Here is a 15,644-nt window from a genome sequence, read left to right as displayed (position 1 = left end):
ACACAGGCAGCAACCTCTTTGGCTTCGACTGCAGCAACTTCCTGCTAGACACATCTCCAGAGGCAAGGGAAACAAAAGCGAAAATGAACTATTGAGACTTCATCAGGATAAAAAGCTTCTGCACAGTGAAAGAAACACTCAACAAAACTAAAAGGCAACCCCTGGGATGGGATAAGATATTTGCAAATGACCTATCTGATAAACGGTTAGTATCCAAAATCTATAAAGAACTTCTCAAACTCAACACCCAAAAAACCTACAAATAATCCAGTTAAGAAATGGGCAGAAGATATGAACAGACATTTTTCCAAGGAAGACGTCCAGATGGCCAACAGACACATGAAAAGATGCTCGGCATCACTCACCATCAGGGAAAAACAAATCAAAACCATGATGAGATACCAGCTCTCACCACTGTCAGAATGGCTAAAATTAACAACACAGGGAACAACAGATGCTGGTAAGAATGTGGAGAAAGGGGACCCTCTTACACTGCTGGTGGGAATGCAAGCTGGTGCAGCCACTGTGGAAAACAGTATGGACGTTCCTCCAAAAGTTAAAAATAGAACTACCCTAGGACCTAGCAATTGTACTACTAGGTATTTACCCAAAGGATACAAAAAATACTAATTCAGAGGGATACATGCACCCTGATGTTTATAGCAGCATTATCAATAATAGCCAAATTATGGAGAGAGTCCAAATGTCCATTGACTGATGAATGGATAAAGAAGAGGTGGTGTATACACACCCACACCCCTCCAACACAAAACCACACACACACACACACACACACACACTGGAATATTCTGCAGCATCAGAAAGAATGAAATCTTGCCATTTGCAATGACATGGATGGAGCTAGAGTGTATTATGCTAAGTGAAATAAGTCAGTCAGAGAAAGACACGTGCCATATGATTTCATTCATATGTGGAATTTAAGAAACAAAACAGATGAACGCAGGGGAAGGGAAAAAAAAAGAGAGAAGGAGACAAACCATAAGAGACTCTTAAATATAGCGAACAAACTGAGGGTTGCTCGAGGGAGGTGGGTGGGGGATGGGCTAAATGGATGATGGGGATTACGGAGGGCACTTGTGATGAGCACTAGGTGTTGTATGTGATGAATCACTAAATTCTACTTCTGAAACCAATATTATACTATATATTAACTAACTAGAATTTAAATAAAAATTAAAAAAAAGGAACTTAAAGGAACTAAAAACTTGATTTTATAAAAGTAAAAAAAAGAAGAAAAAGAAAAAGAAAAAATATGCATATAAACGGACTCACACAGTTCAAACCCACTATTGTTCAAGGGTTAACGCTATCTACTATGTCCAGGTGTTACACAAGAAACTACACATTCGTACCATATAATTCTCACAAGATTCTTAGCACAGAATTATCTCTAGTAGGGATGACAAGGCTCAGAAAAGTTCCAGGACTGGCCCCGTCACCCAGCTACCAGAGAGACTAGAATTCAAATTTTGTTCTGTTTGGCTCTCAAACCCTATTTTTTCCACTATAGTTGTTCTAATATAATGTGACAGATCCAGGGCTAGAATTGAGTTCTTTTTCACTGTCAAGTTTGTTTGCACTATACCTCTCAGATCATTTTCCAATTTCTATTCAGCACAGTTTAGAATGCTAGCTGGCATTCTTTACCTAGTGGGAGACAGATACCTTAACTTCTGAAGAGTTTGGGTCATCAATGACCTCCTCACCCTTTTTTTTTTTTAAAGATTTTATTTATTTATTTGATAGAGAGAGACACAGCGAGAGAGGGAACACAAGCAGGGGGAATGGGAGAGGGAGAAGCAGGCTTCCCTGCTGAGCAGGGAGCCCAACGCAGGGCTTGATCCCAGGACCCCAGGATCATGACCGGAGCCGAAGCCAGACGATTAACGACTGAGCCACCCAGGTGCCCCCTCACCCTTTTTTAAAACAAGTTCCTGTAATATTACATTAACTTCTAGAATTGAACATAGAAATATTAAGAGGCACTCTGGAAAATCCTAAAGGTCCCAGGTATAGTCCTCCCTGCCCCATTACATAGCAGCAAATTTGTTCCTCATCACAGTCAGAATCGGTCCCCTTCTGGCTGTTGGTATAAGAAGCCAAAATGGCCAGATGGTAGTCCTAACTTTCAATTTAGTGCGGACATTATTGTGTCCCCCCCAGTGGGAGTATCTTGCCTTTGGGAACGAAGACCCCAAAATTCTGTGAATAGGCTAAGAGGCAATGCGCTCACTTCCAATCTCGACTCTCAGAGCTGTGTGTTCTGGCTATGAGAGAAAAATCTGGGTTGCAGACGTAAAGCATATACTACGTCTTGTGACGTAGCATATACACCGGCAGTCCCTGTAACTGAGTCTTTGGTAGGGCAGTCCACTTTTCTCTCAGGCCAACTGCTCTCTGAGGTGACAGGTTGTGGAAGACCAGGGAATTCTCGTTGCCATACTTCTTTTGCCATGGGATGGGTTATCTGATCAGAGGCAATGCTGTGGAGGTCCCATGGTAATGATGAAGGCCCTCCGTAAGCCCACAGACGGTGGTGTAGACAGAAACACTGCAGGCAGGGCAGGCAAAGCCATACTCAGGGTATGTATCTGTTCTATCGATGACAAATTACTCCATGACGGAAAGGTCCAGTGTCATCATCTTGCTAGTGGCTGGTGGCTTTGTTTCCCAAGAAATGATGCCACACTGAGAACTCGAAGTAGGTCTCAGCTGAAAACAGGTTAGGAATACAGTAGTGGTAGCCATTTATTTAGCCCACACATCGCTTCTGTTTTCGCAGGTAGGGCAACTTTGCACATGGGCCACTGAGCCAAATACTGGGGTGGCTAAGGAAAAGGCTGACATTCACAGACGGGTCACTTTGTTCACCTGATTGAGGGGGACAATTTTTGCTGCAGATGCCCTTTGGTGTACATTCATATGGGATGGATACAAATATCTTCTCACTCTGTGTGAAGTCTATCCACATACCTGTTCTCCAAACCTGTTTGTCATCAATTTCCAACCTTGTTCCTTCCAAGTCCCTTACCATTTAACTAGCCAATAGCTACTGCCTGGGAAGCTGTCTAGACCTACATCTCCTGGCCATCTCAGTGTAGACAAATGCACAGCTTGAAATCTGCCCACAAAGAGGATTTCCCTTCACCACTAGACGAGCACTATAGCTGTCCAGTTGGGGCCAGGTTCTGATTTTTTTTCTTCCTTGGTTAAACAGCCCTAGGGAAATACCTCCTGCGGCCCTAGCTGGGAAGTGAGGACCAGCCGCCCTGAGTCTGAGCCACCTGCACACGCCACCTACCAGCCCAGCGGAGCCTGGTGCCTTACACACGCTCTGCCTTTAACAGCAGACTGCAGCCGGGCACACCAGCCTTGCTGCCCAGTTCACCCTGGTCAGCTGGGATCACAGGGGCACTGGGTCTCTGGCAGTAGACAGCCCGTCAGCAATCTAGGAGCTGTTCTCAAAAAGAAAAAAATAAATTTTTTTTTTGCGGAAGATACAGCTGCTCCCAGGCCCTCGAGAGGTAATTCCCCCCTGAGCCTGCGCATGGCATTTGTATTTGCCGTAGACACTCCAGTGGGCTCTGCAGGTCAATCCAGCTGAAGCGGCAGAGCGGCTTGCACGGCTTGCACAGTTTGCACGGCGGCCTGCGTCGGCGTGGAGCCGTCTCCTGCTCTAACTGCGGACACTCGGCCTTACCAGTTACTTGGTAAATGGGTCAGAGCAGCGCCCTGGAGTGTAGGTTATGTCGCTTCCAAGAGCCCCCCAACACCTCAAGTGTTGTACATGGTGTTGTGGAAGGTGACACTTGTCTTCTGTTTTGGAGGGAATCTGGCAACAAGCTCCAGCCCACTGAGCCTCCGGAAACCTCAGAGGTGGAGCCCTCCTGAATTTTCATGGGGCTTGCACCCTCCTCCTGGCACGATGCCCATTCTCTCTCGCAGACTTGCCTTCCGTTTCTACCTAGCATTGTGTAGTAGGTTTCCTCTTTCTCCCAGACCCTTGTTTCTTTACTTTTGTTTCCAGGTTTTCAACTCATCTCCAAGGTGGAATCATTTAACATTGATTCCATACTTACCGCATGCCTACGATGTGCCAGGCCTGGAGGGGGTGCGTGGGCGCTCAGATAACACAGCTGCCTTCGTTTAAGGGGGGACGTCGAGGACAACACGGTATGACGGGGCCTATGACAGAGACAGCAGAACGAGGGCTGGGGACTCACGGGGCGGGGATCTAAACTAGGTTTTCCGGGACACCTGGGTGGCTCAGTCGGTTAAGCGTCTGCCTTCAGCTCAGGTCATGATCCCAGGGTCCTGGGATCGAGTCCCGCATCGGGCTCCCTGTTCGGCGGGGAGCCTGCTTCTCCCTCTGCCTCTGCCTCTCTATCTCTCATGAATAAAAAAAAAAAACAAAAAAAAACCCCCAAAAACTTAAACTAGGTTTTCCAAATAAGGGGAGCAGCATGTGCAAAGCCTGGACGTGAACATCAAGGGCAGCTCCTATGACGTACCATCAGTCTTCTTTCCCTTTCAGAGTTCTCCTCCTGATTCCCACCCACTCTCCAGTCCAATTTTGTTCCCATTCCTTCCCTGAGGATGACCCAAAAGTTGCCGTTAAGTTCTACAAAGACAATTTAGCTTCACTACATTTTGGGGAAAAACACCCTTTCAGACCCCTTATTGCTTGGGGACACAGACCTCTGGATCCTAGTTATTAAAGAACGCCCCTTCAAGCTTTGACCCTTCTTGCTTCACAACTTATTCCTTCATTTCTGCCTGTTATTTCTCGACTCAGCAAATAATTACTTATCAGTTTCTGATAATTAATGGGAGATAGTCTAGGGGCACAGTATCTTCAGACTACTCAACTTTCAATAGGTAACAGGCATTTCCTATTGTTCCTATGCAAGTCATAGGACGTAAGTCCCGAAGGAGCAAGAGATTTGAAAGAAACTGGAATACAGAAAAAAAATGCCATAAAAAAACGGAAGTGGCTTTCCAAGCTGGTACAGTGTTCTATGGCTTTCTCATGGGTCATTGTGAAATGACTCCATTGTAAGAAAGGCAAATCAGTTTTCCAGTTATTTAATTAGATAAATGTGTTCCTGTTACATAGCCTGTCCTGGGATAAGGACTCAGGGTCATGTGAGGTGGGATAAGTACTAAAAAACCAAGATACAATTGTGCCTTAAAGTAACTTTCTATGTAATAAAGAATTGAGAGGAACATACGAGGATTTCATATTATTTCTTTCTAAAGAAAAGATAAGCTTAAGCATGTGACTTAATATTATAAAGCCACAGGCTATTAATTTTAAAAGAACCTATTATATTGTGCTTACTCTCCTTCCATTTACCAATTATTTAAAGTAGCACATATATACTAGTCGTATCATCAATAAAGTGTTGCAAGCTAGGTAGAGGTGTAGGTTATACATATTTCTGTCTTAGCAATGACAGTATAATCATTTTATGTCTATTGTGTGCCAAAAATATACTTAAAAATGTAGTTATAGAAAACTAGAAAATTAGAGTGTAAAAATAAATATATAGACATCACTACACACTAATCAAATTTATCAACAACCTACATGGCTACCAAACTAAAATAAAGGTATATGAAAAGCAAAAATAGCAGCAAAAACCATGAACATCTCCCAACAGTGATGATACACTCGTAAGGAAATGCCTGAGTCCTGGTTAGAGGGTGGTTTCTGATAGTTGTCGGACAGGCTCTCTGTGGAGCAGTATCTCCACTTTGGGGAGTTTTTGCAAAATTATGAAACTTGCATGGGAACCAAGTTTCTTAGGAGAGCAGTAGAGTCTCAAGTAACTCTAATAACATTGGTTTATTCACAAATGAGTGAATACAAATTTTAGCAATCTTTAACAACTTAGTGGTTACTAATAAGTAATGCTTTTTGGCCTCCAGATGGACATGAAAATGTACGTAACTATGCATTGTTTACTAATGGAAACTAAAGAAATGGCTTTCACCTTTGGATTAGCTCGTGACCTATCAGAAGGGAATGAATTAATAGCTTCTGTGTCCCCAAGTCACAGGACCTTCCTCCCGCAAGCCATGCACACATACCCTTCCTGCCCACTGGTTTTATGTCAAGTGCCGTGCCTCGTAGGTATTATAAGGCAGAAGTGAAGAGGAGACCCAATTTTCTGGTTGATACAGATTCGATCTCTGAATTCAGAGCTAAAAAATGAGTGAATCATAAAATGCCTAACTACCACTTTTATTTTTCAGGAGGTCTCTGTCTCATACGGCAAAGCTTAAGTGCTCTTTTCCTCTCTTGAACTCTTCTTTCACTTATCAGTGATTCCACTTAGATAGTATCTGCAGTGTTGTTTTCAGCTTTGTTAGTTTTCTTTTTTTTTCTTTTTTTGGCTTTGAAAGCATTTTTAATGTCTTCAAAAGTTAATTTGAATAGAGGACTCACAGCTTTCTTAGTATTACATGTTGCTAATCAATACATACATGTCATAGCCTCATGAGTTGATCACAATAAATTCCTATCCACAGCTTTCAAAGAGTTTTTTGCACACACATATACACTAATATATAAATAAAAAATAGAATCCTTTCCCACTGATTTGTGGACACTTGCTTTGTTCAATAGAAGTACTCCATAAAAGTAGCATGTAAACAACATCTCTATAAATTAAATTATATGTTCCTATTCCACAATGGTTTTAATCGGGGATTAGGAAATTTTTCGTATCACCCAGGATACTCTTTTAAAATACATCTCTTGGGGCGCCTGGATGGCTCAGTCGGTTAAACATCTGCCTTCGGCTCAGGTCATGATCATCAGGCTCCTTGCTCCGCGGGAAGCCTGCTTCTCCCTCTCCCACTCCCCCTGCTTGTGTTCCCTCTCTCGCTGTGTCTCTCTCTGTCAAATAAATAAAATCTTTAAAATTAAAAAAAAATACATCTCTCCAGTCAACCTCCTACCCAGGTGGTGAATAGGATTTGAGGCAGAATAGATGTATATATCGAAAAAGCTCTCCCAGGAAATTCTCTTTCCATTCCCACTACAAAAGTAAGAACCTCTGACTTTAATGACAGCTTCAATCAAAAGGGGCTCACAGAACTCCTGGGAAGCACGCCCATTCCTATCATCAGCCTCTGCTTCACAAAACAAGTGGCCAGAGACTCATCCCGTGAGGAGGTAAAGAGAACTGATTTTCCATCTCCCATGAGGATTAACCCATCATGTCTCTATTCCTGTTGATGTCACTCTCTACACTTCTAACAAACTTGGCTGGGTTCTGAGAACATGACTTCCTTACAAACCTTTCAAGAGGCATCTGTTTCTCAAACCAGGTAGGCACCCCTCAGCTCATTTGTGGACATCCAGATTATCCTTTCTCCTTGCCTACCCCAGGTCCTCTGAGCTCATGCCATTATGCCAGACAATATCCTCTGTTCCCTTATTTACAGTCCCCATCTCTCTACAACCACTACTTGTCATTTTTCTTGGAAATTTTATTTATTTATATTTTAGAAAATTTTATTTATTTGACACAGAGAGAGACACAGCAAGAGAAGGAACACAAGCAGAGGGAGTGGCAGAGGGAGAAGCACATTCCCCACCGAGCAGGGAGCCCGATGCAGGGCTTGATCCCAGGACCCTGGGATCACGACCTGAGCCGAAGGCAGACGCTTAACCGATTGAGCCACCCAGGCGCCCCCTGGAAATTTTAATAGTCAAACGAATGGTCCATCTAAAACCCTGGATTCAAGTTTTGACCTCCTTACCTCCTGTGATCTTTTACACCACATCAATCACCCACTCCCACAGATAGACCCTACGTCTAAAATTATCAAAATCTAAACTTCCTTCAAATCTCAATTTCAAGCATCTCATACACTGACACCACTTCTTATCTTTCCAGCTCATTCCTTCTGGTTTCCATATTCTAACAGCCCTTTGACCTCAACAGGACCTATAAACTACTAAGCCCACTTCCTTTTCTCAATCCATCCCCCATTTGTGTGCTTTTCCTTTAAATGGGTCCCTTCCTTGTATGCGTCCTCAATTCCCTGGTACCAACCCTGCTGAAATCCAACCATCCCCACCGCGTAGTTGAATGTGGCTAGAGGAAAGAGGCACAGCTAAGCTAAATGGTTTCACTTAAAGTTCATGACTCATATCCTAAGATGGGTCCTCAGTGCTGCCTGACAATCCTACTACTTGCCACTAGTCAATTCAATCGCTCACTCCCCTGGGCAACTATTTTTGAAACCTCTTCTACTTTTCTCCTTTCTCAGCTGGTAACACTGCTGCTTTTTGTACAGAGAAAACAGGAGCAATCTGAAGGTAATTTCCACACTCGCCTACCACTTCGATGCCTCTTCTTCCAGATATCCATGTGGGTTTACGTCTCTGCTCAGCTGTCACCTTTCCAGAAGGGCCTTCCCTAGTTACTATAAAAAATGGCATTCCTGATTCCCTTATCCAGCTTTATTTTTCTTTGTAGCAGTCATTACGCCTGACATATATTGTCTTTTCACAGCCCTCCACCCCATTACTCAAAACTGTAAGCTCTATGAAAGTTTTGTGCCTAGAACAAAGTCTGACAAGTATTAAGTGCCTACAAATATTTATTGAATGAAAAAAATATCCAGACAAAAGATTTTTGTCTTTCTTAAGATAGAAACATGATACTTTTTGCTATAAAAATTACAGTATTTAGTTGTCCTTAAGAGTACTGTAGTTCTTCCTAGTGTTCAGTAAGTCCACTCTTGCTGGAGGCAGCGTGGTGTAGAGACAAGTACAGTCCTGGGGGTGAGGGTGGGATGGGAGGAGGTGGTGGGTGGGGAGAACATCTGGCTTTTACTCTTAGTTCTGTCATTAATTCGTAACGTCATTTAGGGTGAGTCATTTCACCTCTCATTTCCATCAGGGAATGTGAGAGAGTACTTTTATTTTTATCTAAAGAAAAGAGAGCCACCAAACACAAAACCAGTAAAAAAAAATCACTCACTACACACACCAAGAACCTTTTTCCTTTCAGAGTTAATTGATGGGACTTCCGTAGCTATAAAACAGAATTCCACTCCACAATCTAACAGATCATTAATAGTTTTTATAGTAAATATGCTGTTAGCAAATAAGAGATTTTTTTCATTAGAATAAAATCACTCTCAAAATTCAAGATGGTAATCTTAACAGTCAATTAAATAGAATAGTCACATATGTCATGAAAATTTTCTTGCTATGAATGTACAGAAAAAAATGCCTAATTTAACTGAGAAAGACAAATTAAGATTATACCTAGTCAATACTCATATGTATTTTAAAAGTGACACTGGTTTTTTAGAATACAAACAGAACGAGTACTTGGTAATGTCCACAAATAAAAACGAACGGATTCAAATACTACTAAATTCAAGTAGTAAACTCAATATGTGAAAGTAACACCAACCCTCCCCACACAGAAAAAAACACCAAATATTGTCAAGCAAAATATTTTTAATTAGTAGGCTGATCATAAATAAATCCACATAAAAGATTTAACAGAATTACAAAGAGTTTTGTATTTCTTTTGTGGACTCAATTCATAATACGCGTTAGTCAACCTCATTCTCTAACTGTGACAAAAAGGGTTGTCATCCAACAATGCAGCACAGTTTAAGCAATTCATATTTTGTAGTTACATTTTTACATTTTCTTTACAAATGTAACATTTATGTACATTATATATATGTATTTTTCTATAGTTCATGTACTGAAATGCTACTGTTTTTACAGGGAAAATATTGAATTCATGAATACAAATCATTCCTTGTTAAAAAGTAGTTCATATAAACAAGTAACACGGTGCCACTGCCTCTTGGCATCTCTTGTCAGAGTTCAAGTCCAGAAATGTTATATTACTTATCAGAAAAGGGGACTGATCTAATTTGACATTATGACGTATCATTCCACAGAGCTACACAAATGTGCTGGCTTGCAACGGACGGAGCATTGTACTGCTGCGCTGCTGGAAATGTGTAGAAACCAACTCAAAAGAGCCTCGGTGAAAGAGCATCATCATTACCATTAATTCAGGCTGTCAGGTTCTTCCTTCCCCTTTACCTTCTGCCAAAGCCTCCGGGTGCTATGCTATGCATTGTGTCTTGTAACAGCAAATGCCTTCATTTCAAATATCCTACGTGCTTCTCTGACAGATGATGCTTTACCTACGCTATGGGTCTTTTTCTTCTTATTCAAACTTTATTCTACTTCACTTACAAATCTGCTGCTGAATGTGAAGCAAAAATTCATAATAAGAGAATGCGGCTTCTGTTCGGTCTTCAATCAAATGTTGAAAAAATTCCATTTTGGCAGGACTCTCATCTCTGAAATAGAAAAAAAGGGTATTTATCTAAAAATGCATGTTATTATAAAGAGTAATTATACATTAAAAAAACTACTAATACGTGGGGGCTTTAGGAAAATGGAACATGGGATTTTTTTTTTTTTTTTTAAAAGATTTTATTTATTTATTTGAGACAGAGAGAATGAGAGACAGAGAGCATGAGAGGGAGGAGGGTCAGAGGGAGAAGCAGACTCCCTGCTGAGCAGGGAGCCCGATGTGGGACTCGATCCTGGGACTCCAGGATCATGACCTGAGCCGAAGGCAGTCGCCTAACCAACTGAGCCACCCAGGCGGCCGGAACATGGGATATTAATCAATTAACAGCATTCTTCTATTAGAATACGTTTTTATAATATTATTTAAAGTTTGCTCTGAAGACAAGCAATTTCATACAGACTGAACAGGATAAAACAATTTCATAATTAAGTTACAGAAGTACTTACTTTACCACGTGAAGAACTGGGCTTAATGGTCTGTTGTCTCTAAGCCAAGTTATAAAGGATCTCGCCCTTTCTGATGAAAGTGTATCTAGCTCTGGAAGATGTGTCTGGTAAAAGTAATATAATCCAAAAATTACTTCCTTTCTCACACACTGTAGCAATATTAGAACTAAATCATGATTCATTCCCGCTAAACCACACACTCGAATATTACTCAGCCATAAAAAAGAATGAAATCTTGCCATTTCCAACAACATGGATGGAGCTAGAGAGTATAATGCTAAGCAAAATAATCAGAGAAAGACAAATACCACATGATTTCACTCTTCTGTGGAATTTAAGAAACAAAACAAACAAGCAAAAGAGAGAGAGGGAGGGAAACCAAGAAACAGACTTTTAACTATAGAGAACAACTGATGGTTACCAGCGGCGAGGGTGGGGGGAGGTTAAATAGGTGATGGGGGTTAAGGAGTGCACTTGTGATGAGCACAGGGTGATATATGGAAGTGCTGAATCACTATACCGTACATCTGAAATTAATATAACACTATGTTAACTAACTGGAATCAAAATAAAAAATTAAAAATTTAAGGGCAAGGAAATTTAAAGAACAGTGTGGATGCGTAAATAAATTTAAAAACTATATGCAAGATTATTTTTAAAAGAGCTAAAGAGTCTATTCTTATATGTTTTTATAAATACATTTTATAAATTTAATAAATAAATATATATTACAAAATATATATTTTTGTGTATGAATTTATATGAGGTTGTTTCCAAAGCCAAATAGTAAACTAACTCAAGGTATAGAGTATGTAAAAAAAAAAAAATTAAATAGAAAAGCTTTATTTACTGTTATTTTATTTTGTTTTCTTAATTATGAGTGAGGCTGAACATTGTTTCATATGGCTACTACTGTATTTCCTCCCTGTAAATTGCCTATTCAAATCCTTTGCCCATTTTTCTTTTCCTTTTTTTTCTGAGGGGACCAGGGTGTCTTTTTCTTAAAGATTTGTAAGACAACTTTTTATACTAGAAAAATTAGCCTTTTTTCAGTCCTGAGCTACAGATAATCTTCTGATTTTGTTGTCTTTTGCTTTATTTTACCACACAGAAATGTTTTGTTTTTTAAGATTTATTAATCTTTTCCATCACTAACTTACAAAGGCCTTACCCATTTTAATATAATAAAAATTATTTTTCTAGTATTCTTTTTCTTTAAATACAATCTTTACCACATCCTATTTTTCATGAATTAGATCCATTTCTGACCTCCATTTTGTTCTGCGGGTATGTTTATTATGCCAGTATCATAGTGTTTAAATAACTAGAGTTTAAAATAAAGTTTATGATTTTATTTAGAACTTCTTTTTCATATGCTTTTCCCCTTTGCTGACTTTATTCCCTCTTTTCAAACTTTTCCTTATTAATTTCATTTGCTGAGTCTTAGAATTGAATTCTGGAATTAACGTGTCAAATTAAAAAAAAAAATCAAACAATAGCAGAATGTGATAAAAAGTACACTGACTTTAAATTAATTTTAGGAGGAAGGACATATTTATAATACCCAATGATAAAGTAGGCCTTTCCTATTATTTAAATATAGAGAACTGTTTTCAGAATCATATTTCTTTGGTATTGGTTAATATACATACAGTAAAGGCCCATTGAAAAAATTATGTTTATTATCAACAAAATAATTTAAATCAGACATTAAAGTTGTTGGAAAACAGTTTGGCAGTTCCTCAAAGAGTTAAACACAGAGCTTAACATATGACCCAGCAATTCTACTCCTAGCTATATACCCAAGAGAACTGAAAACGTGCTCACACAAACACTTGCACATAAATTGTTCATACTAAACTATTCACAATAGCCCCAAAGTGAAAACTACCCAATGTCCATGAATGAATGACTAGATTTAAAAATGTAGCATAACCATGTAATTATTATTTAGTCATAAAAAAGAATGGAGTATTCATACATGCTACAATATGGATGAACTTTGAAAACATTGTGAGAAGTGAAAAAACAAACACAAAAGGCCACATATTATGTGATTCCATATATACGAAATGGCAAATCCAGAGAGACAGAAGGTAAATTAGTGGTTGCTAGGGGAAAGCAGGAGGGGAGAATTTGGAATACTGGTTCTTTCTGGGGTAATAGAAATGCTTGAAATTAAGATACTGTGATTGTTGTACCACATTATATACTTTATGATAATTAAAATGGTGAACTATGTGTGAATTTTATCTTACTAAAAATTTTAAACAAACAAGCATACAAAACTTAAAACTATAAAAGCCACTGACCATTTTCTGTGGTATTGATGCAAAATTAGGATACCCAAGTACATCCTCAATGAAGTTATTGTCACAGCTTTTTCCAATCCAAATGTAAAAAACCTAAAATGAAAAAAAACAACAAAATATTAAAACTTCCTAATCTGAAACCTATTATAGATAATTTTCTCAAAATATCAAGCATAAAAGAGGTAAAGTATATGGTCTCAATTAAGTAGGAACAAACATAAAAGTAAAAAGGAAACCTGTAATTGGTACATTTGGGATCTATATCCAGGAATTTAGAGTGGTTCACATCTTCTTGAATTTCAAGAATTCCCATAAAATACATTTTACCATCTTCCTTACTTTTTTTCCCATAAGAAGGTAGTGCTTTAGCCAGGATAACTGACTCACTGTATTTCCTATCCACTTTTTCAATCCTGTCTGAGTATTTTAACTAATGGGCTCTCCCTCATCCACCCTCTTCCTGCTCAGAAGGTATCATTTATGAAATTCATCTCAACCATTCTGATACCCTTCACCACCATCCTGCCCAGTGACTTCTCCTAAACTTCTAATCGTTAATGGCATTTTAGACAAAGGATAGAAGTTGAAACTGATAGACTCCTGAGGTTCCTCTGAATTTTATGATTCTAGATGGTAAAATCCTTGAAGACAGAACTTATCTCTTTACTTTTCTATCAAGTATACATAATCCATGACAATAAATAATCCATGATAATAAAATGATATCCAACTAGAAAAGTCTAAAGTAAATTGACCTCTTGTGCCAGGTACCAATTTATTTTATTGCCTCTCCATTCCTAATTTCACCTTTCACTATCTGATCTATGGTCATAAAGCTGGACCCTGTACGTGTTTCTCCTTTTGCCAGCTGGAACAGTGTTAAACTTTATCAGTAGAGGGTGCTTACAGAGCCACAGTCCATAAGGAAAGCACCTTCTCTTGTCAGTTTTTCTGCAGACAATTTTTGAAGAGGTGGCTGAGGTACAACCCTGTCATTAACATGTATTGCACCCTGAAAAAAAAAAAGAGATGGATTGAGCTTATATAGCTATCATCACAGTCTGGAACATAATGGCTACTAGCTCTTTATGAAATACTGAAATATGACACAAGAATTTTGTAAGATGCAAAAAATTACTGATAATACATTACCACCTTGACTATAGAATCAAGACACTCAAATGTATTCAAATTACAAAGATATTAACATGATGGAGTGCCTGGGCGGCTCAGTCCGTTAAGTATCTGACTCTTGGTTTCAGCTCAAGTGGTGATCTCAGAGTCATGAGATCGGGCCCTGTGTTGGGCTCTGCATCTGGCACGAGCTAATAAGCGCTGAGTCTGTTTGAGTTCTCTCCCTCTCCCTATCCCTCTGCCCCTCCCCCTGCTTGTGCACGCTCTCTCTCTCTAAAATAAATAAATAAAATCTTTAAAAAACAAAGATAAAAACATGAATATGTAAAATGATCTGTCCACTTCCTTCCCTTCTGGGATCGGGTATGTTAAAAGTATCATTATTGAATCTGCGGCAAAGCAAGCTACTTTTTTACATTTCTCAATTAACAAAATACAGAAGATTCCAAAGAGTAGTTTTAACTCAAGGAAGAAAAGGCACTACATATTTGCATATTAAAAATAACTGTTGGACACCAGATTTGGTTTATAATATAATCAAAATTGCACTTGGATCAGAGAGAACATACCTCAACATAATAAGAGCCATATATGAAAAACCCACAGCTAACATCATACTTAATGGTGAAAAACTGAGAGCTTTTCCCCTAAGATTAGCAACAAGACAAGGATGTCCACTCCTACCACTTTTATTCAGCATAGTACTGGAAGTCCTACCCACAGCAATCAGATGGCAACAACAAAAATAAAAGCCACCCAAATTGGTAAGGAAGAAGTAAAACTTTTGCTACTTGCAGATGACACGATACTCTATACAGAAAACCCTAAAGACTCCACCAAAACATTCTAGAACTGATAAATGAATCCACTAAGGTTGCAGGACATAAAATCAATATACAGAAATCCATTGCGTTTCTATACACTAATAATGAAGTAGCAGAAAGAGAAATTAAGAAAACAATCCCATTTACAATTGCACCCAAACTAATAAAATACCTAGGAATAAATTAACCAAGGATGTGAAAGACCTGTACTCTGAAAACTCCTGAACACATTAGTGAAAGAAATTGGAAGATGACACAAACAAATGGAAAGATATTCCATGTTCATGGACTGGGAGAACAAATATTGTTAAAATGTCCATACTACCCAAAGCAATCTGCAGATTTAATGTAATCCCTATCAAAACAACAACAGTATTTTTCAGAGAAATAAAACAAATAATCCTAAAATGTGTATGGAACCAGAGACAACCCCAAATAGCTAAAGCAATCTTGAAAAAACAATCCCAGATTTCAAGATATACTACAAAGCTACAGTAATCAAAATAGTATGGTACTGGCACAAAAACAGAC

The 15,644-nt window shown here is 39.0% G+C and overlaps 1 protein-coding gene across 5 annotated transcripts in view; it reads right to left on the bottom strand.

The window, feature by feature from the left end:
- Positions 1–8,622: 8,622 nt before the first annotated feature.
- The window catches only part of SEC24B (SEC24 homolog B, COPII coat complex component), an 88,285-nt gene continuing 81,263 nt past the window's right edge, over positions 8,623–15,644 (bottom strand). For 4 of the 5 annotated variants that reach the window (XM_045880607.3, XM_045880608.3, XM_045880610.3 and 1 more), the window contains 4 exons: positions 14,063–14,167; positions 13,156–13,248; positions 10,844–10,947; positions 8,623–10,380 (listed from right to left, as the gene is read on the bottom strand). In XM_045880607.3, the coding sequence (XP_045736563.2) occupies positions 10,266–10,380; positions 10,844–10,947; positions 13,156–13,248; positions 14,063–14,167 (417 nt within the window). In that variant the 3' untranslated portion in view covers positions 8,623–10,265. Of the gene's footprint in view, positions 10,381–10,843; positions 10,948–13,155; positions 13,249–14,060; positions 14,168–15,644 lie in introns of those variants that run through there. The other variant, XM_064584950.1, reaches the window with a different exon arrangement.

The sequence above is a fragment of the Mirounga angustirostris genome, unplaced genomic scaffold, assembly GCF_029215605.1.
Source record: "Mirounga angustirostris isolate CCGP_5_RB_7025 unplaced genomic scaffold, mMirAng1.0.hap1 SCAF_2, whole genome shotgun sequence".
NCBI classification, from domain to species: Eukaryota; Metazoa; Chordata; class Mammalia; order Carnivora; family Phocidae; genus Mirounga; species Mirounga angustirostris.
The sequence above is the reverse complement of the archived record's forward strand: the minus strand, read 5'-3'. Positions and strand labels throughout refer to the sequence as shown.